The sequence below is a fragment of the Talpa occidentalis genome, unplaced genomic scaffold (genome assembly GCF_014898055.3).
Source record: "Talpa occidentalis isolate TD23 unplaced genomic scaffold, MPIMG_talOcc4v2.1 talOcc4.3, whole genome shotgun sequence".
In the NCBI taxonomy this organism is placed as follows: Eukaryota; Metazoa; Chordata; class Mammalia; order Eulipotyphla; family Talpidae; genus Talpa; species Talpa occidentalis.
In genome coordinates this window covers 114,752,558-114,778,447 of record NW_023603184.1, presented here as the reverse complement: position 1 = coordinate 114,778,447, position 25,890 = coordinate 114,752,558, and the positions used below count along the sequence as shown (strand labels likewise).

The window sequence follows — 25,890 nt, the reverse complement described above, 5'->3', positions numbered from 1 at the left end:
TGGCAGAGTCGAAGAAAAATGTTTTGCTTTCAAGAGCAATACAGGTGTTTCCCCTTTATGTACAACTTCAGTTTCTGCAAAGGTTTTAACTACCTGAGGTCAAACATGGTCCAAAAATATTAAATAGAAAATTCCAGAAATAAGCCAATCATAAGTTTTAAATTGGGCTGTGGTCTATGTGGGATGATGAAACTTATGCTGTGCTACTTTGACAGGCCTGGGTGGTGAATCAGCCGTTTGTCCAGTGGATCCATGTGGTAGTAGTATGTCACAGTGCTACTCCATTGACCTCACTTCATGGCATCACCTAGACATTGTATCAATGTCATAACATCACCAGAAGGGTGGTGAGTACAGTATGGTGAGAGAGATCTCGAAAGACCACATTTATATAACTTATAGTACATTTTTATGATTGTTCTATTTTATTATTAGTTATTGTTAATATATTACTGGGCCTAACTTATAAATTGAACTTTAACAAAGATATGTATGTAAAGGAAAAGGGTATGTAGAGGCTTTAGTACTTTCTGCAATCTCAGGAATACACTGGGGAATCATGGAACATATCACCTGCAGATAAGTGGTGACTACTATATAATGTTCCAGGTAGCCATTTGCAACATGTAGAACTGGAATAGAAAATAAGATTCAGAAATAATATCCACCTCCAATTATTCCTTTTTAGATATCTGCTTTCAGAGCAACTTTGATTTAAGAAATACTTTTTTAAAAAAATATTTAAAAGGCAAATAATCTCACATTTACCACTGGAAAAGTAATAGATTTTTCTAATTATTTCTTTTATTGATACTAAAACTAAGTTTCCCTGTTCCAATTTATAATTAATTTTTGGTTCCATCTTGCGTGTCACTTTGTGTTTAATTCCTTAACACAAAGTACATCAAGCAACATATTAGACTAAATGGTCCCCTTTCTAGAATCTAAATTATAAAACAAAAAGAAGCTAGTTTGTGATGAACACATCACTCTTAGCTTCTTTTATTTTCCTGCTCTCTGTTTTTAAAACTTTAGAGAAAAATAAAACCAAGTAACATAATCTGTTTATGTGTGCTTAAATTTTTCCTTTTTGTTGACTTTGTTTCTACCCAAGTATTAGCTTATGATAATTTGACAGAATTTTGTTATTATGATTAAAAAATAGTGCAAATTATGTTTGTCTTCCTTCCATTTTGGGACTAAAATTAATGTTCCTAAAGCATTCAATCAAACTGTTAATTTTGAGCTAAACTGTTAATTTAGCTTGAGCGAAAATTTTATTTTTTTTCTTATTTCTTCTTATTGAATCCTTATCTGGGAAAAGGTGTTCTTTAATCTGAAATTCAAAAAATGGTATATGTGATATACAAATTTTCATAACATTATTTTCCTGTTATTTGTGAAAGATGGATATTTTATAAGTGCGAATATGTTGAGTTCATATAGTTGCCAGAAGAAATATGTTTGGCATTCAATTCATATGCGTATGTGGAAAACATGATTTTATGAAACAGAGGGGGAAAGGAGGGACAAGGGGAGGGACCAAAAGGACTATTGTGGTGGATGATGGGTGCCTTGGTGCTGGGTATGATCTGTTTAATTCTTTTGGGTATTAAACTTTCTGAACAATAAAACAAATAAGGAAATTTTCTTTAAGGTGATTAGTATTTTATCCTGTGGGGGGAAAAAAAATAGAGATTTAGAACATCTATAGAATCATATCCCACACTCATTATAAATAATTTCATTATAAATAATCAAATTAGTGGCAAATTAAACACTGAAGAAAATATATTTACTTTAGTATAGTTGGCAAACATCTTTCAATTTTACATTTGATAATCTAAAATTCAACAATTTCCTTATCATTAGGACACTAAATATTTTAATTTGTTCCTTATAGTAATTTTATTTTCCAGTGTTAGTAGAATTAATACTGGGGAGAGTTTGTATAATATCTCCTATGTTATAGACACTGTATAAAGTGCTTTGCTTATATATTTTACTTAATTTTCCCAAAGGTCCTATGGGTAAGTGCTGTCATAATTCAGATGAGGAATCTGAGACACGGAGACATTAAGCAATTTCCCTAAGGTAGATTTGAACTTTAGAAGGCTGTCTCTAAATTTGATACCCTTTCCTATTATATTCTATTCCTTTCTGCACTTCAAGGGCAAAGTAGAGTTAAAGAAAACAAACCTCTGTCCCATTATGGTACCTAAGCCTTGCAAGCTTAAAATCAGTCTTAAAAGGCAAATTTTTTAAAGGCAGAACAGTTCTCCACAGAATCTCTTCTGTCTGGTCTGAAAACAGGAAGATAACATCTGGACTTGAATTTTGTTGTTTAATTTCTCCTGACCTTATGAAAATGAGTTATATTTCCAAGACCACCCTAATGACATCAGACCATCAACAAGATTGGGTCTGACTGGGAAGCCCAGCTTACCTTTAATATATAGTTATTATATAATATAATATAATTAATATAATATAACATTATATATATAGTAGGAGTCTAACAATAGTAGCAGCAATAACAACAGACAGATAAGACTTCTATATCTAACACAAACAAACATTTTAGGATGTCTAAACCACAAAGACTTTGATTTTCAGAAAATGTAGTTACTAAATGATTCGTATTAATGAACTCCTAACTTCATTGAAGTTTTCCTTCTAAGTTTGGGCATTTTGAACACACTATGCTGCTCCCAAAAGTGTCTGATCTTAATTAGCTTGAGAAACACAGTCCCTGCTTGCCATCCTCCAGAGCAAACACTATAGAAAATAAAGTTTAAGGAAAATAAATGCCATTTAGCTGAAATAACAATTTCTCCAAGCAAGTTTTCAAAAAAAATTTAGCTTTCAATATTTTCTGGATCCTTTATCTTTGATTTTTACATTTAAGGCATTTTAATTTTTTCCCTCTTCTTTGAACTTTTCATTTTGTTTATCAAGATTACATTTTAAACAGCAGTTCTTGACCTCAGTCATGGAAAATACAAGGGTTTTATTAGCTAATCTGAAAGGAATCCACTTCTGCTGTGTTTTCATTATGCACAGACAGAAAGTGCCTAATGTAACTCCCTGAACTGCAGTTAACAAATGATTTGTGTAAGAATAGCTATTCCACTTTTTGGTTGTCATCTTGACATGAAACAGGCAAAGTTTCCTCTTTGAAAACTCTGGATTTTCTTTTTTTTTACATCATCAACCCTCTACCTCCTTCTTTCTGACTGTGGAAAGCAATAGGAATGAGCTTTTCTTCCAGGGAAAACTGTTTTACAAGAACTAGTTCACTGAGATGTTTCCAGAAAGTTATTATAGACCTGGAAATGTTACAAATGCCCTTCATGTTTAGCAAAGGCTTAAGCAATCTACTTTAATTACTTCAAGGCAATGATATCATTTGATGTTACAGAATGAAAGAACTAAGCTACATAATGTTTGGAACTCTATACCAGTTAAGAGTCATGCTCAATGGAAACCATGTGGTTTCAGTTGATGGCACTCTTCTCTGAGCGACAACCCAGTCATCAGCCTGCAATTCTGTAGGTGTGGAACAGGAGCTTTCTGAGGAATTACCTTTTATCTCAACTCTACTCTTGGAAAACTCAAGTCACTGGTTCTTGATTTTTAAACAAAAGCTCTTTGATAAGACATCAACAGAGTAATCTTTTTTAATAGTTTTGATTAGTTTATTAATCTTTTTATTCTTTAATTCAGAATGTTTAATTTTAGTTACAACGTAAACCACAAAACTTGAATACTACTTGATCAGCTACAAAATCTCTCTGTAAGCATAATAGATTATAGTTTCATATAATGTAATAAGGAACCGATTCTCTGAGTCCACTTAGAGCTTTGTAATTCTAAAACAATTTAAGGTCCAGAGTTCATTATTACAATGGAATTATCAGGGTAGCAAAATACAAGCTCAAAGATTAGAACACTTTTAATCATAATAAAGTTTATCTCTCTTCCCTAATGAAGTAATATTCCTTAAGACTATTTATATACCTACCTACCTACCTATCAATCAACTATCTATCTTTCTATCTAATCTATTATCTTTTACATTCATCCTCTATCCACTAATAAGCATTAATAAAATATTGAAAATAAGGACTAAATTAGAGATTAAAAATTATGTAAAAATTAATATGCAGAATTTAAAAATGATAACATTCAAACTCATTTCCAAAAAGTCTTTAAATATGTTACTGTTTGTGTGTGAGTATGTGTGTTTGGAAATATTTTATTATTTTGAAATGAGTAATTTACTCATTTTCTTAGGAAGGTAATATTACATATTCCTAGGAAAGTTTAATATTTAAAACTCACATATGTAATGTTTCTAAAACTCATTATAAAATACAGAATCCAGCTGTGTAACATTTATGTTGGCATTTATCTGTCAACCACTAGGTGGCAAATCTTTGTATTTAAATTTTGGCATGTTTATAAACACAGGAAATATAAAACAGATCACATTTCTCCATTGGTGGAAAAAAATACAGGAAATAAATGGAACTTTCACAAATTGTAAAAAGTCCAAAATTCTTTGTGAGGACATGTTTTATACTCCAGAAAATTTCTGTGAGTATATTTGACGGTGATTTTTAAGCTGTGCTGTTTTTCTCTGGGATTTTCAGGACATGTATTATAAACCCATATCTCAGAACTTGGTATAACTGTCCTTATGCACTTTATATCCAACCATCCCCTGCAATTTTCCCAAAGCCATTCCATTAACAAAATTATCTTGTAAAGCTGATAGGAGACATAAGATATAGTATCTTAAAACCACATTTTTTCCATAACAAACCAAACAAGGAACAAAATTTCCTTAAACTCCTTTTGTGATTAAAGGCACCCAAATGTATCAGTAAAATTCAGTTATTTAGTACACTCTGCAGCTAAAGAAAAAAGGGAAAATTGAAAGAATTTATGTAACATAGAAGTAATGTATGTATCAAACTCTTTCCCCCTTCTAAACTTGGCTTGAGAAGAGTAGTAACCATGCTGCTTACAAAAGCCAGACAATTGCAAATATTTTGTCCACTTACACATGGGGAACTTGGATTTATTTTTCAGAAATCAGAATTTAAGTACATTAAAAAAAAAGGTTAAAAGTCTTTATTGAGTTGGGAATATGGTAGGTGGGTTTCCTAGACCAGGACTGGACGTTGTAGCATCTTTTGGAAGGGACAGAATAGGGAGGGAAAGAAACAGGAATAAAGACAAAGAAGGATTGATAGTTTTAGGGAAAAGAACAGGAGTGAAGAAATAAAAGAGGTGGAGACAAAGAGGACCATGCTGATAGGGAGGGAGTGACAGAGGAAGAGAAGAGGGAGGAGGAGCCATCAGGAGAGATGGGCTAGCCTGGGAAGGGGGTGGGGTGATAAGTGAAGTAACCAGAGGGGAGAGGAGGTCCAGAGGAGAGGGTGGAGAGATAAAGGGGTGGAGAGATAAGAAGAAAGGAGAGATGAAGCTGGTTGAGGGGGAGGGGAAATGAAGGAAACAGGAGTGTTTTTTTTTTTTTCTTTTGTGGCCAGAGGCTGAACATAAATGTCATTGGGTGTCCCCAACCCCCACTTACATATATGACCTGTGAAATGATATTAAAAACAAAACCTATTTTCAGACACAAATCTTGCAAAAAAACTACAGTTTTAATTGTAATCATTTTTTATTATGTGCAAATAGAAATTGATGCGTGGTGATTTCTTCTAACATCTTAAATTTTAGCATTTAAGTATTTCTGTGAAAGTTGGTACTGTAATTTGTCCAATATTTCGTGACGGAGAAACATATGGATTAAAATAAATATTTATACATGATTAAATACTTAGACAAATGTGGTTTGGGGGAATTAGAATATGAATACCATGTTTGTACAAAAAACCAAATCAATTCAGACATTCCTGTTGAAATTATTTTCAAAGTATTCTTTCCACTAATAGGATGCAGTTGAAATGTAGAATCTGTGGAAAACACTAGATCCTTAGCAATAAGCTATCAGAAAATATGTATTAAAAAAGTCTGTAAGTGCTCAAAACAGAATAAATCCAGGAACGAAGAAACATTTTTAGCACTTTGAACTCGGCTAAAGAACATTGAAGATATTGCTGTGTTGCCATTTTACAGAAATATATTCAACAATTCTAATAATTTGTCATATTTTCTCTAGACTATTCTTAATGCATGCTATTTTTAAATGCATTATCTTATTGGAAAAACAGTGTTCAGTATTCTATCTTACAAAGAATCCAGCATACAAAGGAGAACATAAAAGTACTACAAGAAACCAATAACTTCCAGACTGCCTAGGAAGCATTCCAGAATGTTAACAATCCAGGAGGGGAGCTTTTCAAAGCCATTTTAAAGCTTTCCAGTGCCGTTAACATGAAAACAAGGTAGTACAAGAACATCTTTATCCAAAACAACCCGAGAAGTTTGAAATACAAAAATGACAATATTCTTTCTAAGCAGATGTAAAAAGCACCGTCATGGGCAGTTCTACGTTTCAATTGGGAGCTCACAGAGATTACTTTTAGGAGATGGATTTCTCCTTTTTACCAATTTGAAAGGAGAAGTAACAACAAAAACCCCATAAAGTTTCTTGAAATCAGGACCTACTCACCTTCCTGGGGCTGTTGTGCCAAAATAACAGTGGGATGAAGCAGAGCAAGAAGTAACCAGGTCCCCTTTTGCACAAAGCTCATCATGTCTAAATGTCAGACATGAGACTCTTTGTGCGAAAAGGAGAAAAGAAAAGCAGTTCAAAGTAGCACCATCAGTTGTTCCCTGCCCTTCAGCACCGGGCCCGTCATAAAACTCAGCCACTGAGATTCCTTTGCTTTGGCCTTAAATAGGAAAAAGTTTGGCTTCCTTCACTTTCCAGCCCCTTTCTGAAATATGAGAGCAGCACCCATCCCCTTAGCAGTAAAAGAAATGATTAATATTTCTTTTTCCCTTATAGAAGACACAACCCACAAACTTAGAAAAATAGCACATCTGGAGCTTAACATGCATCTGTTTATGGATAAGTTTAGCACATATTTTTGTCACATATATGTTTATATAACTTAAGAATATATACCAAAACACTCTGCCTTGTGCTTTAATAGAAGGATGAAATGTATATACTTTTAAAATTTCCCCTCCTACAATTTATGACTGCATATTTTTTGAGAAATTGCTAATGCCCTTCCTTGGGCCTGGCTAATTTGAAAACCTTATCTTCCTAGAAGATTTTTATATTGGGATTTTGCCAAAATCCACCCTAACTCAATTTAAATAGGGAACTGTAAAAGATTAACTGAAAGAAAAGCCTCTGTTTGTTCCTTCCACTCATCCACCCACCCAAGGTCCTGAAAGTTCAATTTCAGGCAAATGTCAAAAGACTAAGTATCCGAATTATGTTTGAATGGCATCTTAACAGCTAGATACTTATCTGTAGCTGTTTCTATTTCTCACACATTTCTTTGGCCAGCCAAAAAGTGATTTCTTGTGAGATTTCCAATTTTTAAGCTGCTTTTAAAAGCTGGAACAGATATTTTTCTGGAGAAAAATTTAGTCTTTTCATGTTTTCACTCTGTAAGAAACCAAAAGAGAAAAGAGCATATCATGTGGGATATCAATAAAGTATCATAAGAAATTCTCATTTTATCTGATCAGTATAAATTAGTGTAAATACTTTATCTGGTTAGTATAAAAATTTCTAAATATAAGCTTTTATATGTATAGATAGTTTCCCTGACCCATAAAGGTAGTTTTTCAATGTATTTCTGGAAATAAGGAGTAATTTCAGAGTCATACGTGAAAGAGAGGTAAATAGCACTTAGAGATCTTTAATAAATCTCTGTCAAAAATTATGCTTCCCCACAGTATTAAGATATTTCTAGCAATTGAGATATTTGTTTATATCCTGATCATAGTCCATAATTCTTCATTCATCTCTATATTCTACGTGGAGCTATTCAATTCTAATCAAGCTTACCTACATCGATTTTATTCCTTCTATGTTAACTTAACCATGTTGATTTTCATGCATATACACATAAAATTCTCCCTACCTCACAATAATCCATGGGAGTCATTTCTCTAAGGCACTGCTCAAAACTTTCCTCCTTCTCATTCACTTTCATCTTGTTCTCCCCACTCTTGCTATCAGCTTTCACTCAGTTCATGTTATTTGTCTATTCCCTGTGGTACGTCTATTCCATAAACATGGATAGTGCCTTCCTGCAATCTAATTACAAGTGCACACACAAAGATGTCCCAATGTAGATGACATCACCTGATGACAGAAGAAGAAAACTAGATGGACAATCTCTTATGTAGCTTATGCCTTTAGATCAGAGAGTCATCGCTTGAGGGGAAAAAGTGTAACTATTGAATGGTCATGATTATAGGTTTTTCTACTGTATTATAATGGTGATGTTGGGGGGAAAAAGAATTTTTTCCAAGCATCTTTACTCTTTTTTATTTTTAAAGATTTATTTATTTATTCATAAAAGAACTGGGGTATAGGCCAGAGGTGTGGGGGATGAGAGGATTCACCAGAGAGAGTGGGGAGCAGAACAGGTGGATTGACTGAAATTCACTGCTGAGGGGAGCAGTGGGTGAGACAGTGCTGCACTTAACCCCTTGTAGCACCAGGGAAGTTCCATCTTTATTTAAAAAAAAAAATACTTTGTGTTCAAACCAATTCAGAAACAGTGTTAATTTTTCTTCTGGTGTCTTGCACTTGCATAAAAAGTTCATATATCTATATTAAGTAGATCTATCTTAGGGCCTCCCTGGTGACCCAAAGGATTAAGCATGGTACTATGAAGCTATCTGCCACATCTGCATCACAAATTTGATCTCTGCCAGCCAGGGAGCTACTCACGTGGCACAGCAGACCTCTTCTGTCTCGCCCACTGCTGCCCTCAGCAGTGTATTTCAGTTGATCCGCCTGTTCTGCTCCCCACTCTGTCTCTGGTGAATCCTCTCACCACCCAGTACCTCTGGCCTGTACCCCAGTTCTTGTATGCATAAATAAATAAAAATCTAAAAAAAAACTTATTGTTTTTAGATGCTTTATAAAATTTGAAATTTATTCAATTTCTTCAGAAAAACTAGATATATTATTGTAAAAGTAATGCTTTTATGTTTCATTTCAGGTGTTATATGTACAATCGTTAATGTATTTTTGGCTTGTCCTAAAATTCTTAATTTGACTGGCCATTCAAATAAAAGTTATTTATTAATGAAAAAAACCTTTATGACTGAAACACTCATTTATGAAAAGATAGCTGATATTTTGCACATAAAACCATTCCTGTATTTTAAGGTATCTATGAGAGATAAAATTTCTGAAGTTGTATACTCTAGACTTTCTGATTTAACACTCTTCAGTATCCCAAGCACATTTGGAGGATCTGTAGCAGGATCCTTTGCTTTCTGTGTCCCAGATCCTATTCCTTCTGATGTCATTGTTTTCTAATACAGAGTCTAGAAGGGTGTGGACCAGGGCTGATGTTCTAACTGGGTCAAGTACACACACTGATGAATTCTGTTATGCAATCCAGGTACCGATATCCTCATGGTAATCCAGACACACATTTCTTTCTCTGTATTCCTGACATCACTGATAATAACCAGTTAATACAGACATGCCATTTTGCTCCTTGGGTTAACAAAAAAAGTGAATAGAAAGATGAAGCAAAGTAAGGGTATGGCAGATTACTGATCAAAACTTCAAATCTTTTCCAGTTCAGTGGAAAGTGTAGCTTGGGAGAGATTCATAAGCACAGCTGTGATGAACTCAATAGGCCAGTGAATGTCAGCAGTGCTCTCTACAATAACAATAAGAAAATCAATTTATCTCCATCATGAAAAACACATGGAAGAGAAATCGCTTTCTTTTTCAATCATTGTACTGCATTATGTAGAACTTTCATTTTTCAGCCAAAGAGGTGTGATATTTTCATGGTCATATTCTATATGCTTTCAAATCACTATTACAGTTTTTAAAATGTGTTTCTGTTAAAATGTACTTAAAAATATACTGAATCCATTGAAGAATTATAACCTAAAATAGAAAAATTTACAACACAATTATAAAATAAGGTATAAATTTTCTTTGTTATTTCTAAATGGGTGGATTGATTCACTTAGTTTATGGGGGTGAAAGCACATTAGGAGATTTGGGTTCCCTTGAAAATAACTTTAAAAAATTATAATATGTGCATAGTTGAACAATATGGTTGAAAACTTGATGTTATGATGGCAGAACTTGGGCATATCTAATTATAAATACATCCAAGTCTGAGGTAATGACATCAGTAGCCAGACAAAAGAGAAAATTTTTGAGTAATTACTATGACCCATTCAAGACTCTTTCCTAGTTAGTCCTCAAGTCAAGGTTATTTGTTTCTTATTTTTGTTCCCACAGAATTATATTGATAAACAGTTCTCCTTAGTCTAGAAATTTTACTTTACTCAATATTTACATTTCCTTGCCACTCATAATCAAAAGTGTACTACATTATGCTATTTTTGGAAACACTAAATACCTCTGTTCCTGTCTAGTCTTTTTATATCCTTTGGTGTTAAATCTGAGATTCTAGATCTCTATCCTTACATTTTTTTTTTTTAGTGAAAATTACCACAAGATTGAAAAAAAGTTCAAAGAGTTTACATGACTCTCAAAATTACTCATTGGAATTGAATAGCACACTTTCCAGAATTTTTTATGCCATATTTTCCACTTGGATTAGTCATTGATTGTGGTAATATTTTTTAGGCAATTTAAGAATTGGGTGAATATAAATTTGGCATTTAATTTTGCAATTTTTTTCTAATAGGCATTGTAAAAGGATGGAGAAAAGAGAAGGGATAAAGTTGTAGAACTGGTGACCAATTAAAAACACTATTTTTAAATTTTTTGTCTTATCACTTATCTTTAAGTAATTTTAAATATTGCCTTAGTGATTAATTTTTTTAAGTTAAATAATAATTTATACCAAATGATGGAGTCTAATATAGAGCACACAGGAAAATTCACATATGTGTTTGTGTATATTGATATGTATTTGTTTGTGTCTCTATGTATTCAGACATATGCTTATATATATATGTGTATATATATATATATATATATATATATATATAAAGCATATGTATTTAATGGTGGACAAAATTTTGAGAAAGTAAGCTTTTAGGAAATTCCCTTAACGTATAAGTGAAATAATTTTCACTTATATAATTTTTTATCTTCAGACATGGATGTTAAACCTGAGATTCCTAATATTTGTTAGGTTATTCCTAACCTAATATTTGTTAGTTTCCTCTTATATGGATGTAAACCTGTTGCCTGAAATCTTCTTTTCTTTTTTTTTTTTTTAAATTTATTTATTTATTTATACAAGCACTGGGTATAGTCAGAAGCGTGGGAGGGTGAGAGAATTCACCAGAGTCAGAACGGGGAGCAGAGCAGGCAGAGTGACGGAAGCACACTGCTGAGGGGAGCAGCGGGAGCGGCAGGAGAGGTCTGCGCGCCATGTGGGACCCTCGCCTGCGGCAGGCGGGGATCGAACCGGTGCTGCAGAGGCTGCGGGCAGCTTCGCAGCCCAGCGCTCAACCGTTGTGCCACCAGGGGAGGCCCTGAAATCTTATTTTCTTAACAGACTTTTAGTTAGAAGAGGAAACAAATGACGACCAACACCAGTTTGAATTGTGAAAGTATCTGAGGAGTTACAATTATATCCTCCAGAGTGAACTCTTCATATACTTAAGTTTCATAATTATTATTACAATTGTATTTGAATATTCATAGAAAATTAGACTCCATAGCATTACCTAACACACTGACTCTTCCCAGAACAATGTGATTATTCTACAAATTTTGCCACAAAGGCAACAAAGCCTGGGATACATCTTGTAGGAGTTCAGGAGTTCCCTGTTAAATTTTCAGTTAACTTAATCATTTTCAGAATTGAAGGTTTGCTCTGCAAGTCCCTGTAGAGTCTCTATCAAATATAATTTGTCTTCTGAGTCATATTTAGGAATTTTCAGCAGTATCCAACACAGCTGCAATAGCTTTTCAAATGTAGCCAGTTTTGTCTGAAGATAAAACAAAGGCTGAAACTATGATCTTCTCCCATCCAAGTACTAACCAGGCCCGACCCTGCTTAGCTTCCGAGATCAGACGAGATCAGGCGCGTTCAGGGTGGTATGGCCGTGGACTGAAACTATGATCTTCTGATAGAAGTATGAGATAGGCCAAAGCCATACTCACTGAATTTGCATGTTTCAAATGGAGATTGATTTTAGTTCCTATCAATATATTTTATACTCAAATACTCAATGGAAACCCACATTTAAGGTCTTTTAATCTAAATAATTCTTAAGGACAGAGAAATATAGAATCTTCTTCCTTACTTTCTTAAAAATAAATGGAATTAAATATGGCTTTTCCATGTTTAACTTACCCTGTCTCTGACTTTATATAAACACCCGTTCATCAGGTAAACATTATTGCTCATGTAAAAAATATTCTACTTGTTTGAAGATTTGATTTTTGTCTATACATTAAAACAGTTTTTAAAGATATTGTATATTTAATTTGTACATTATACATCTGGCAATATCCAACATCTACAAAGAGCCTATACAACTCATCAGGAAGAAAACAAACCAAAAACAACAATCAAAAAATGGGCAGGGAACTAAATAGGCACTCCTCCAAAGAAGCCATACAGATGGCCAACAAGCACATGAAAGAAAAAAAAAACAAAAAAACGCTCATCATCACTTATCATCAGGGAAATGCAAATCAAAACCATAATGAGATAATATGTCATAGCTGTGAGAATGGCCCATATCAAAGACCAGAAACAAGTGTTGATGAGAATGTGAAGAAGGAAACTTCATATCATACACTTGGTGGAGATGCAGACTGTTCATATCTTATGGAAGACTGTGGAATTTTCTCAAAATATTAAAAATAGATTTACCACATGATCCAGCAATTTCACTCCTAGGTAGTAATTGAAGAATGTAAAATTCCTAATTTGAAAGAATATACACATTCTTATGTTCATTGCAGCACTATTTACAATAGCCAAGTTATGGAAGCACCCAAGTGTCCAAGAACAGAAAATGGATTAAGAAAATGTTTTGTGCACATATGTGTGTGTGTGTAATATGCACACACCTATGTACACATATATAATAGAATACTACTCTGCTATAAAAGATGAATTCTTGTCATACAACAACATGAATATAACTGGAGGGGCTTATGCTAAGTGAAACAAGTCAGAAGGAGAAAGACAAATAGTGGGTGGGGTTTCGCTTATATATGGAATATAGACAACCAAAATAGAGTCTGACAACACCAAACCAAAAACAGCTCTAGACATCTGACTGTAAAACTGTAGCTACCAGAGGGGAAAGGGGAAGATGGAGAGTAAAGGGGAGCGGGATATCTATGGACTATGGTGGAAGATTATGGATGCCCTGGTGTGTTTGTGGTGTGGTATCATGAATCTGAATATTGGTTGTAAACCAATATTGCCTTAATAAAATAAAAAATTTAATATGCTCCATATTTAGATATGTTGCTGGTCTATGGAGTAATATCGACATTAGATTCATGGTCAAAGGAGGTTCTGGTAAATGGGTTTCTTTTGCTCCCTAAGGATGGACATGTTGCTCTCTGGAGTCTAAGCTGTTACCTGGCAATATCTATTTTAATAGCATTGATCTATATTTATTTGTATATTTCTTTTATTCCTGCTTACAATTCTGTCTTATTTCTTACCCCCATCCTCTTTTTTTATAATCAAGCATATTCTCAAACATATTCCCTTGCACATGATAGGTACTGATAAATGTAAAAACAAAAAAAAAAAGAAAAAGAAAAAGAAAAAAGAAAGAATAAATTTGAATGGAGTATTTACATTATTAAGGGTTTTCTTCCCACCATCTTGGGGCCAGTGGAGGTCTGCTAGAACAGGATTTATAAGTGGTAGGTTTGTCTGGAAGATGGTGGTCCAAGGCCATTTTTGTTAAGAAGGGTCTCTGAACTAGAGGGTGCACACAGCTTTTAAAATTGAAGACACTTATGCCTGAGATGTAAATGAATTTTTGCTTGCACAAGAACGTTTATGTGTACAAAGCAAAGAACAGTGCTTACTCCTGGTGGTAAACCAAACAGAATCAGAGTAATCTGGAGAAATATAAATTTTGTCCATGGAAACAGTGACAAATTCCAAAGCAATTCCTGCTGAGGCCATTGACTCAGAATCTATGTGATGCTGTGTGATACCTCTCAGGGATTTAAACTTATTGAAGAGTAAATAAATAAGAGTATAGGGAAAATATTAGGTGTTTAATAATAAAGGCATTTCTTAAAATTTATAGGGCTAAGACCAGAAATCTGCTCTACCCATCACTATTTTATAGATGTTAGATATATTTCATGAAATGATTAAGTCAAAACATGTGACTAATGAAAATAAACTACTCTAAGTAGAAACTTTTCACGTAAAATATATGCTTTCCTGATTTTTTCAAAGTGTTAATCTTTAAATGCTGATACAGAGTAGATTAACATTCCTTTCTATTCTTTCATGTCCACCCACACTGTTCGTTTCCCATCCCCATCCCAAAAAAGAGACTAACCATGATTTTAGATTATTTCTGATATATAATTTATTCTTATTCAGGCACTATTTGCTTAACAAATCAAATGTCTCTCTTTTTCCAATATCTTACTTATATTTCTTTGTTCCGTGTCTTTGCTTATGTTGCTCTCAACCCAAAGATTATCTGATCTAGGGAATTTCTCTATCCTCTGTTAATTCTCTTCCTTCTCTAATTTCTTTTACTTTTTCTATGGATCATAGTTTCTTTTAGCATATTGTTTTTTAAATGTCCATTGCTAGGCTGGAAGCCACTCCAGAGCAGGATTCAATTCATTCTTCATTTTTACCTCGTAGCATCTATCATAGGGCCTAACACACAGTACACAATTACTAAATATCAAATGGCATGTGATTTAAAATATTAAGCACTTAATCCATAAAAATACATATAAGTTAATCTATTTCCTTTGTTAGAACTCATGTAATTTTCAATAACTTAATTACTTTCGGTGTTTCCATCACTCAGAAAAAAGGAAGGTCACTCTTTCCAGCTTAGAAAGTCTTTGGACTTATAATGAATTTTTAAAAAACTACCAGATGTTATAAATTTATTTCTAAAATAGAAAAAAATAAACAATAGAACTAGTTAGAAAACAAATTGAAAGCAGCCTAACTCTGTTTTTACCACAAGTATCACCATTAAGAGACCACTAAGAAAAAAATAATTTGTAAAATGGAAAGAAACACAGCTAATTTGCCAAAAATTATAAGAGATAATGACAGAAAAGTTGAAAGTTAATACAAAATGAATTTTAAAAGTTCAACTATAAATACATCACAATTTAATGTTTTATTTTGAGGGCAAAACTTAAAAATGGCATATAAGTGAGTATCCTGAGAATGAAATGATTCAAGAAGAGTTCTCACAATTTTTTGTTCAAGTTTTCCACTTCTGACTCAATTTTCTCCCTGCTGAAATTTTAAAAAGGAAAAACTAACATAAAATGTTTAATCAAAATACTGAAATTTCCCTTCCCTTGCACAAATATAAGGACTTCATATGTAAGTAAATATTTCATATTGCTTAACTTATTGGTTTAAATTCCCTAGATAATTGTGGAAAAGTCAGTCTATTTAGATGAGAATGATAAGGGGTCTACTAAAATCTGGCATCAATATTCTGAGAGGCCCCTGTCAGTAGGAATTGAAATCCATTATTTTGGTTATTAGGAGGAAGGCTAGCCTCAAAGTGGGCAATGAGTTTGACCCAGATTCAGTGTCAAGGTTATATCATTCTTGATTGCTGCCTAGTGAGAGTTGGAGTTGCAACTCCATTGAGTTGAAACAACCATTCCTAAAATTTCAGTTAGGGTGTGGCTAGAAGAGTGAGGCCAACAGTTGAAGGTTAGTAGTCAGAGTCACTCTGTGACCAAGCTGAATAGGATTGAGTGAGAATTGCCTGACAGTCTCATCTCCCACCTCAAAAAGATGGAGGCCACAAATGTTTAAGGTTGGAAAGGGAAAAAAGAAAGAAATATATTTGCCAGTTATTAGTTAAGAAGAAATTAGTAGTTAAAACAAAGTTCTTAAATTATTTTAAAGTATGGAAGAGTTAATATGCCCTATTCAAAATATAACCAAGAACTAATGGTCTTGTTGAAATCATATAGTTTTGAGGGAAAAGGGCAGAAGACGCATTTTGGGAGCTTTCACTGAAATTAACATCAATTTGAAGAAGGTAATTTTATATCCAATTTTTGTTACAGCAAACACCAGAGCAAAATATGGCCAGACAGTCAGTTGGGACAGTATGACACATCCCTGGAAAAAATGATGTCGACTGCAAAATTACAAGAAAAGTAAAATCATTGTTGAAGCCACGTTAGCATACCCTGCTTAAAATTATATCTGATTCTCTAGACACTCCTTTTGGAAGATTACCCAAAACAAAAGCAGAGAAATTGCATAAATGGTTTTCCAGGCCAACGTTTCTGATTTAGTGTGCTGTTAAGTTGCTTGCAGTGTTTCTCCAAGTAGGGGATCCAGGAAAATTTCTAGAGGTTGTGGATTTTGGAATTTCACCAAATTGTTAATGATTGCAGCCATACTTGTTAGCAAAATCCATTCCCTTGCTCTTAATAACGACAACGTGTGACAAATGAACTAAAGGAAACAATAGCTGTAATGAAAGCCAATCAACACCCTGGCTACCTATGTGCTTCCATCCTAGTGTTAGCTTTCTTCTTTCTTCTTCCCAAGACTAGTGGTATAGTTAAATTTTCTTCTCCATGGCTAGAAAAGATAAAGAGGACACTTCTCATTTCCTTTTCTCAGTAAGTAAGAATTTTCAGAGATTGGGCATCAAATATTTGGGGTAAAGAAATCTATACAGTGGATTTTAAATTATTGTATTTAGCATTAGTATGCCAAAATATGGTCACATTCCCAACATTTTAATGTAGCTTATGGTAGTTGGTTATTTGTTATGATAATTTACTTGATTATCCACAATTGTCCTTTCATTTCCTGCAAGACTAAAAGCTCCATGGGGAGAAGACTGTGCCTGCATTGGTAGTGAACCATTTCTCTACTCCAAAACATGAAGTCTGCAAGACAGTTAGTCCAATGCCAATGATTCTAAGCTTTCTATTGATTGCCTTATTTTTTGGTCTAACTTTTATCAGTTAAACTTAAAGGCCCCTAGTCTCAACCTTGAATCCTGTTTTAAAAGGAAAATTGCCACTGTAGAATAAAAATATACATCTGAAAAGTCATGTGGCATTTTTCTTGATTCCTTTTCTTTAATCCCCAAATAAAATTCCTGCCAAGTGAAAGAAATACAAGGAAACCCAAATAATTTGCCAGAGGCAAGTTTATTAACATTTTCCCAAAGCATATCTTATTTGAACTGTTTACTTTGGATCACTTTCCAAGAGATAATTTTTTTTTATAACTTATGAGAAAAACTTGGCCTGTGAATGTTGATTTGCACAGATAAAGGCAAGGAATGGGACTGAGTGAGGAAGAGGAAGAGAGTCTCCCACAATTAAAATATTCACAGAAATTGTTTTTGACTGTGCCATTGAAGTTCTTAGCCTTATATAAAGTGTTATGCAGAGAGCATCAATCATCTCAAAACAAAATCTGAAAAATATTAAATATCTAATGTCTGGATGCAGTTCCTGGCACTTAGGTGCTCAGTAAATATCTGTTTAATGAGTGAATTATGATGTTGGTTTGCATGTTTTGATTTTATTTATATGAAAAATGTTATTGTCATGAAAAAAATAATTGTGGTGATAGTCTAATTAACAAGGCCTTTAAAATAATACTAGTGGGCCTCCCCGGTGGTGCAGTGGGTTGAGCACAGCGCTGTGAAGCTGTCCATAGCCTCTGCAGTGTGGGTTTGATTCCCGGCTGGCTAGGGAGATTCCCACATGGCATGGCAGACCTCTCCTGTTGAGCCCACTGCTCCCCTCAGCAGTGCTTTCAGTTCATCTGCCTGTTCTGCTCCCCGCTGTCTCTGGTGAATCCTCTCACCCTCCCGTGTCTCTGACCTATACCCCAGCTATTGTATAAACAAAAAATAAATCTTTAAAAAAATAAAATAAAATAATACTAGCAACTCATTTCATTCTTACTATGTCTTAGCCCTGCTCTGCCATAATACAAACACACACACACACACACACACACATATATTAGTTACATATGTATTATATTTCATTCAATCCTCTCTACAACCCTATGAGCATGTACCTTCTTTACAAATGAGTAAAATGATTTGTCAAAGATCATATGTATAGTAAATGTCAGAACCAACATTCAATGTAGGGAAGTTTGATTTCAGAATTTATTATTTTAACCCCTATATTTCATGTTGAATATAATAGCTCTAAACACATTTAAATGGATCATAAACTTTCTAGCCAAATAAATATTTACTTCTTCAATGAGAAATTTGGTGTTAACTATTTTTAGCTCGGGTTCCCCTCCCCTCCAATTACATATTTGTTTGACACATATTTTGAATGTTTCCTTTCGTGGATCTATTAAGAGTAGTCTTCAGTTTTATAAACCACCAATAACAATTTGTAGCAATTTTTAATGAGTAAATAGGATGAAACAAGTTGAGTGACTTGCATCATTATACAAAATGTGAATATTAAGTTAATAATTCCAATTTTATTACATGTATGACAAAATGATTTTTAAGATAATTCCATACAGTAAATACAAAAGTGTTTTTGAAAAAATGTAGCATCATTAATCTATGTGATTTGCAAGTCAATGGAAGATTCTTTACATCTGTGGCCTTGAATTAAGATGATACATTGGATGATGAAAGTCTGGATGATGAGTAGTCTGCATATGCGAAGAATCTTATTCTTATACTAAATTACAATTTTTAATCTGTTTTATTTTCCTTTGAATCTGCTAGGAAAATACAAGTTTCATAATAGTCAGAATTAAGCAAGGATTAGCTAAGCCAAACCAGAAAATGAAAAATTAGGCTTTGCCTCCTCTCAGGGCTTGTCCACGTGTAAACTGTACAAAATGATCCCTTCCTGACAGCGCAGAAATGAGCAGAGTTTCCAACAAAACTTACTTATGTGGCAGGGAGCTGTTCTGAAATGACATACTGAGACAAATATTTCCAAGAGGATAATAGGTTTTCTTTACAAGAGTATTCCCTAGACTTTCCAACATTTCTCAACTTGGTCTTCTTTTTATCACTCTCTTTCTGTATCATTCTTCCAAAAAGAGTGCCTAATTTTCAATATCTTAAAAAAAATACTTTTTTCAAATGTTTTATTTTGATATACATTCATTAAATGTCAAGAAGCAATTGAAGAAGATGAAAAACAAACAGGGTCACACTGTGTATTACTAATAGTTAAATAACTGAAACAGCCAGCCAGATTTTTTTTTATTGAATATTATTTTTTTCATTTTAATCATTTGATAAATGTGCCATTAGTTGTTACTTTCATAGATCTGGGTTGCCAAGGGCATTTTCCACTTTCTAACTTTTTTCCTCTCCATTATTTTCCAATAATTCATGTAAATCCCTTAGGTAGATAGTGGTATTGATTTGTCTGTTGCATTAAATTAATTAATTATGCTATTCAAATACCTAGTGTGTGCAAGACACCACACTGAATTTGTTAGGATTTAACCAGAAAAGTAATGACACACCCATAGTTTTAAAGATATTACAATCTATGTAATATCAAACATATCATTTGGCCACTTTTACATAAATTCACTTATGAAGTGATAAGTTTAAATATAATTTGAAGAAGGTTTTAGAAATTCTAGCTTAAACATTGAATAATTTTCAAAAAAAAGGCATGCTTTTTTGCCTCAACTTAAAAAGAAATTTCCATTATTTACTCAAATTTCAATCTACCTCCTTTAATATGTTTTGTATTTATAGAAAAGCTACTGTTTCCAAAAAAATCTTCCACAAATATAGATGCATCTGTTCTCTGGGTTTAATAGACTATCATTCTTTTGCCCAATATGTGCTATAGCAAGTGACAGGTAAACATTTTCTCATTTTGTAAGCTACTTAAGCTCTCTCTGGAACTGACATATAGATTGTTTTCATTTAAAGATCATGTTAAAACATTTTATACTTAAATAATCTGAATCATTCTTTATTTTTATTTTATGATACTTCATCTTTGTTTTCAGTTGAATTAGCCTGACTAATTGATTTTTAAATTTTGAATAAGATGTTTCGGAATGAGACAATAATCTTATAAGCTACACCAAAGGTAAGTGACCTTTTTTTTTTTCCTATCCTGTAGCATTTAGTGAAATAAGCCTATGAAAGGGAATAAAGAAACTTACTTTTTCATTCCAGCCATGTTTTTCCCAGAAAATGATCTTTATACCAAAAATCAACAAAAATCACATCAAAAGATGTAGGGTTTTCAAAAACATTATTGACTCAGTAAATATAGGAACTGTAGATATCCATGATGTAGAAGTGGGATGGTTACTCTATTCCTGACAGGTTTGTTGAGTTAAGGCCGTTATATTCTTCCTGGCTGTCACATTTATTTTTCAAGCATAGCAATTGAATCTCATTCATATTGTCATATAGAAGGCTTAAGGGTTTTGCATGCATGCAGTTTTCTAGCACTTTTATTCAAATGCTTCACTATGGCTTAGGAAAGTTCTGCCTTTATTATAACCCATATTTTTGTAGAGAAGAGGAATTATGCTTAGAAATGATAAGACATGACTCAAAATTACTAGTTTTGCAACTGGAAAGTTATGTATGTTTGAGACTAATTAGAGATGCTCAGCTTTCTTCTTGATACTTGATACTTTCTTCTTGATACTTGATACATGTTAGCAAATTTTGGCAATAAATGAAGACCTCACATTTGGATGATATTGAAGTAAGAGGTGTGAAATAAGTCTAATATTTCTAGAGAACAATGACCAACAGCATAGCAAAAACTAGCAAATCAGTAGATGATACAAAGCTACGTGATAACATTAGGATGAGAATAAACTCAGAATATGGTTTTGGTGGGCTGATATCAATGTAATAAAGTTGTATAAGGAAACATCCATTAAAAACTGATCGTAAGAATATAGTGAAGACAAACAAAGCTGCATAATAGTAGTTGAAATGAAAAAAAAAGTTGGTAGGACTTAGCTGACCCTAGCAGGGAAATTTAAATGCTGAATCGGTTCATACCCTCTCTCACAAATTAAATATTTATTTATTGAGTACTTGCTATGTACTAAGCATCATGCTAGTTTAGAGCTTATTGATGAAAAAAATCAGATCCATTTCTTTAATAAGTCTACAGTTTGGTCTGGAGGGTTAACAGAAGAAATTTCAACTAAGAGACTCAGAGTGATAATTTTTTTGATAGTTTCCACCAAAACATGAAGACTTATGGTCCAGACCATAGAGGTCAATACAGGTTTTCCAGAAGAAATGATAGTGCAAATGCCATCACTTATATTTTCCTGCAATCTCATACAAACAAGTTCATCCACTTACACCTAGATCCTAAAGGGGCCTGTTTTGTAATTATTTTGCTATCCTTCTCGCTCCTCTACGTAATCTGGGAGAGATTGAACCTTGTATAATTTCTAGCTTCTTCAGCCACCCACAGTTGTCTTATGAATGTGAAACTGGGCAATGACAGATTCTGAGAATGAAGATTTCATAATACTTTTTTCCTTTCTTTGATAAGAAACATTATCAAATTCAGTTTGTGTACCCCAGTAGCTTTTTTTATGAGATAGGGTAAGAAAGAAGATAAATAGGAAAGTCAAAAAGGTTTTTCCTTTCTTATTTCCATACCATAATCCAAGGATCCTCAAAACACTTATAGTTGAAACACCTATATAAAGCCAGTTGTTACATGCTTTATCCTATGAATGGAGGCAGGTTATTTTGTAATGCACTTGAGAGAGGCTTTAAGTGTCTGGTTTTAGAGTAGTTTAGGTATCTTTTATTCTATTTTATTCTTTTTTTTCTTCTCTTTCTCCTATTTTTTTTTAAGTACACTCTTATTGTCTCTCTGATGGGTTTTGAATCCAATAGATAATGATGTACACAGGGGCATACTTCATCCCAGTGTTTTTGCACTTGCTTGTCCCCTACCTGGATCACTCTTTCCCAACATTTGCATGGTTTGCACCCTATCATCTTCAGATCTTTGCTCAAATATTGTACCAATAGGTACTGCTTTGACTATTTGATTTAATATCTCACATCCTTATCAGCCCTCTGTTTTCTCTTTATTATTTTTCTCATCATCACTTTATTTTGCTTATTTTTTTCCATTGTTGTCTTTCCAACTGGACTATAAATTCCATGAAGACCAGAGCTTCTGTCTGATTCTTTCTTTCTTGCTGCACCATCACCTAGTAATCAAGTACCAATACTGGACATAGTAGATCCTCAGTAAATATGAAACAAATGAATGAATAACTAAACCTGAGACCCTTATTTCACCTCTTTACCTTTTGCCTGAGTGCCAGCACGTCTCTCCTTTAGAGCTACATTCTTGTCTGGATTTAGGTACATCCTCCTAGTTTCCAGTCCTGCTTCCAGCTCTTCTCCTGTTTTACATTTAGTCTCTATCACATATCTTGAGAAATTGTTCTGAAATCCAGATCTGAGCTTGCAACTCACTGATTATAATTTGTTGATGAATTTCTCCACCCCTAAAACAAAAACCTACCCTTTAGGAAGAATCACCTCACCTTTCCTCTTCTCCCTTTACTCATTGGTTCAACTTCCTGTAATCCAACTTTCTGTAATTCAGCTTCCAGTCTTCAGTCTGGCTGTCCTGAACTATTTAAAGTCCCTCGAACTGCACATTTCTTTGTTACCTGTGGACTTTCACATACATTCTCTTGACATTTTTCTCTCAGCTGACTTTATCCAACTAATTCCTACCTATTCTTTATTATCAGATGGTCCTGCACTGGGAAGCTTTTCCTGGAGTTTAGAAAGACCAGTTGTTGGTGAGTAATACCTATCCTTTGCACATTCTCAGAGCGCTTATCAGACATTATTTAAATTGATTGATTCCTGTGTCCTCTGCTGAGTTTTAAGTGTCATACATATAGTTCTGTTTGTTTGAGTCATACCTGCATCCTTAGAGCACTGTGCTTAGTTTTACGATTCACACTTGATATTTTTTGAAATCGTAAGAGAGAAAGAGCGAATAGAAGGGGTGTGTGTGTGGGGGGGATGGATTAGACTTTATATTAAAAGAAGACATGTTTAGATTATTTATGGAGATCAACTTTCTTAAAGGTTTTCATGGGGAAAAAAAAAAACATCTAAAATCCAGGAGAAAATATTTCAATAATTATCTTTATATCATTCTCTTATTTTTAATAACCCAATATGCTCCCTAGGGTATAATAAATACTAGACAAATATCTGGAAAGTAACACACAAGTTTATTCTTTATAGCCAGAGAAGAAGTAATCTTTGTGAATATATACAGTTAAATAAACTGACTGTATTTTAGTGAGAGTATTACAAATGTCCTCTAGGTAAGGCCATGTCTCAAGGTGTCCACCATGAGACTAAGAGTGGCTTCATAGATAGAAATAGATAACTCTTGCTATTATGATGAATTTTAAACAAGTAATTATAAACTACCAGTATTATTTGTATATTCCTCAAAATTACAATTAAATGGCTTATGTCTTCAGGAAGCATTGACCCTTGAACAAACACTTTCCACAAATTATTAGCCCCTGTGTTAAACAAGTATTTTCAATTATTTTAAAATCACCCCTCCAAAGCTTCCAGGATACCAAGTACTGCTAACATGTCCAGACTCCTTGAGCAACTCCAAACCATCAAATAGCTTTCTCTGGATTTCCTTTCACTTTGATCACATTTCTTATCTGCCATGTCTTTCAAGGACAGAGAGGCTGTATTTTCAAACATCAATCTGCCTGGCCCTGGAAGCAGTGCCTTAAATAAGACTGGGTGGACCCTCACAAACTTATAGCCTGATTAGAGGCTTTTTGTCTGTCTATTCCTCTCAAATTTGCAACAATGACCATTCTGAAACAAAGTTGGAAATGTAGGTGAAAATAAAGGGTGGGGCAGCCTGAGGCTGAGGCAGCTGCCAAGACCATGTGTATTGATCTTCCTTGCCAGAATATAGCCATCATTCAGAACACAGCTAATGACTTGGAATCCATCTCTTTGCTGAGTCTGCCACGTATTACAATTCCCCTCAAATTATGAGCTAATGTTGCAGGATAGCACACCATCTGGTATCACTAGAAAACTAAACTCGATCTTCATGCTTTAGACAAGTAAGCTGGCTGATGAGGAGCTTCCATAAATTATTAAATAGAAGTTTCTCTTTCATGTCACATTGACAAAATTATATACACAATAAAAAATAGAAATCAAAAACAACAAAATTTAAAAATAAAAATTTTATGTAGGAATATTTAGTCCTTATTTTTTAAATTTTACTTTGATTTTTTAAAATTTGCCAGTCAAAATAAACACTTTAGTGGAACACTTTTTGTTTGTATTGCTTACATAAAATATCTCTGACCATGACAACCATTTCCTAACTGAATAAAGGATTATAATGTAGGGGGGGTGTTTAAATATTAACATAAGAAAATTCTAGTATACCAGATACTGATACTAATGTTTTTCAGCTTTATCTGAATTACCAAAATTATTTGATAATATGTTGGATATTAATTCACCACGAGATTGTTAGTTGACTACACTGTGACTTCTAGAAGTATGAAATGATCAAGTCTTGATACATTAAAATTAGTCTGAGAAATGAAAGAAAATAATGTGAAATTAACAGATGGCATAACTTAGAAATGGAATTAATTGGAGTGAGATTTTGAGATGGAAAAGTATTGGGCAAGTTTGTAAGACAGGACACAGAGTGTTCACTAGCTTAGGAGTAGAACAAAGGAAAGAAGAGATACAAGAAAACAATTGGGTAAATCTTATTTTATTTTAAATACATAATTTGATTATTCTCATTGAATCTTTATTCATTCTCTAGTTAATAAATAATCCTGCTTAAAAATAGTGCACTTCCCACTAAAGACAAGTGAAAAACGTGAAAAAATTGTCAATTAATTTTTTTAACAAATATTTTTTATCAATTTTTTAATCAATTAAAGTTTTTTCCCTTATGTTTACCATCCATACCATTAGGAATGACATGTATATGTTATATTTAACATAGCTTTTATATTGCTTAGCTTTTCCCCCAAAATATCACTCTCTACTTATATAAAAACACACACTATTGTAGAGTAGAAAACAATGACATATTTAGATTAGAAAAGGTGACAGTGTTTTCTTTTTTCCTTATGAAATACGAATTCCAAGAAAGAAAATTAGAAAAATAAAATACATATGCTACTTGTCCTTAGATCCACAGATGAATTCTCAGAGGTCAGCGAGTTCCCTCTGAGATTTTATATTATTGTATTCTCATTTTGATAATAAATGCCCACATGTACACATATGTATTCTCAGGATAATGTGCATGACAATTCTATAATCAGTTAGTTTCAAACAATAGTTCCTATATTTATATTTGTATTTATAGCTCTTTGGGTGCTAAATAAAACTGTTCTAATTGAGGTGAGCTATGAACAGTGAAATTTGCAGGAGTCAAATTAATAATATAAATTACTAATTTCCCATGTTCAAATGTTAGCCTAGGCTTGATTTATGAGT

At 33.4% G+C, this 25,890-nt stretch overlaps 1 protein-coding gene across 1 annotated transcript in view; it reads right to left on the bottom strand.

The window, feature by feature from the left end:
* The window catches only part of COL3A1 (collagen type III alpha 1 chain), a 38,649-nt gene extending 31,781 nt beyond the window's left edge, over nt 1–6,868 (bottom strand). Inside the window, exon 1 of the mRNA XM_037523687.2 lies at nt 6,647–6,868. Within this exon, the coding sequence (XP_037379584.1) occupies nt 6,647–6,731 (85 nt within the window). The 5' untranslated portion in view covers nt 6,732–6,868. The remainder of the gene's footprint in view (nt 1–6,646) is intronic.
* Between the last annotated feature and the right edge of the window lie 19,022 nt (nt 6,869–25,890).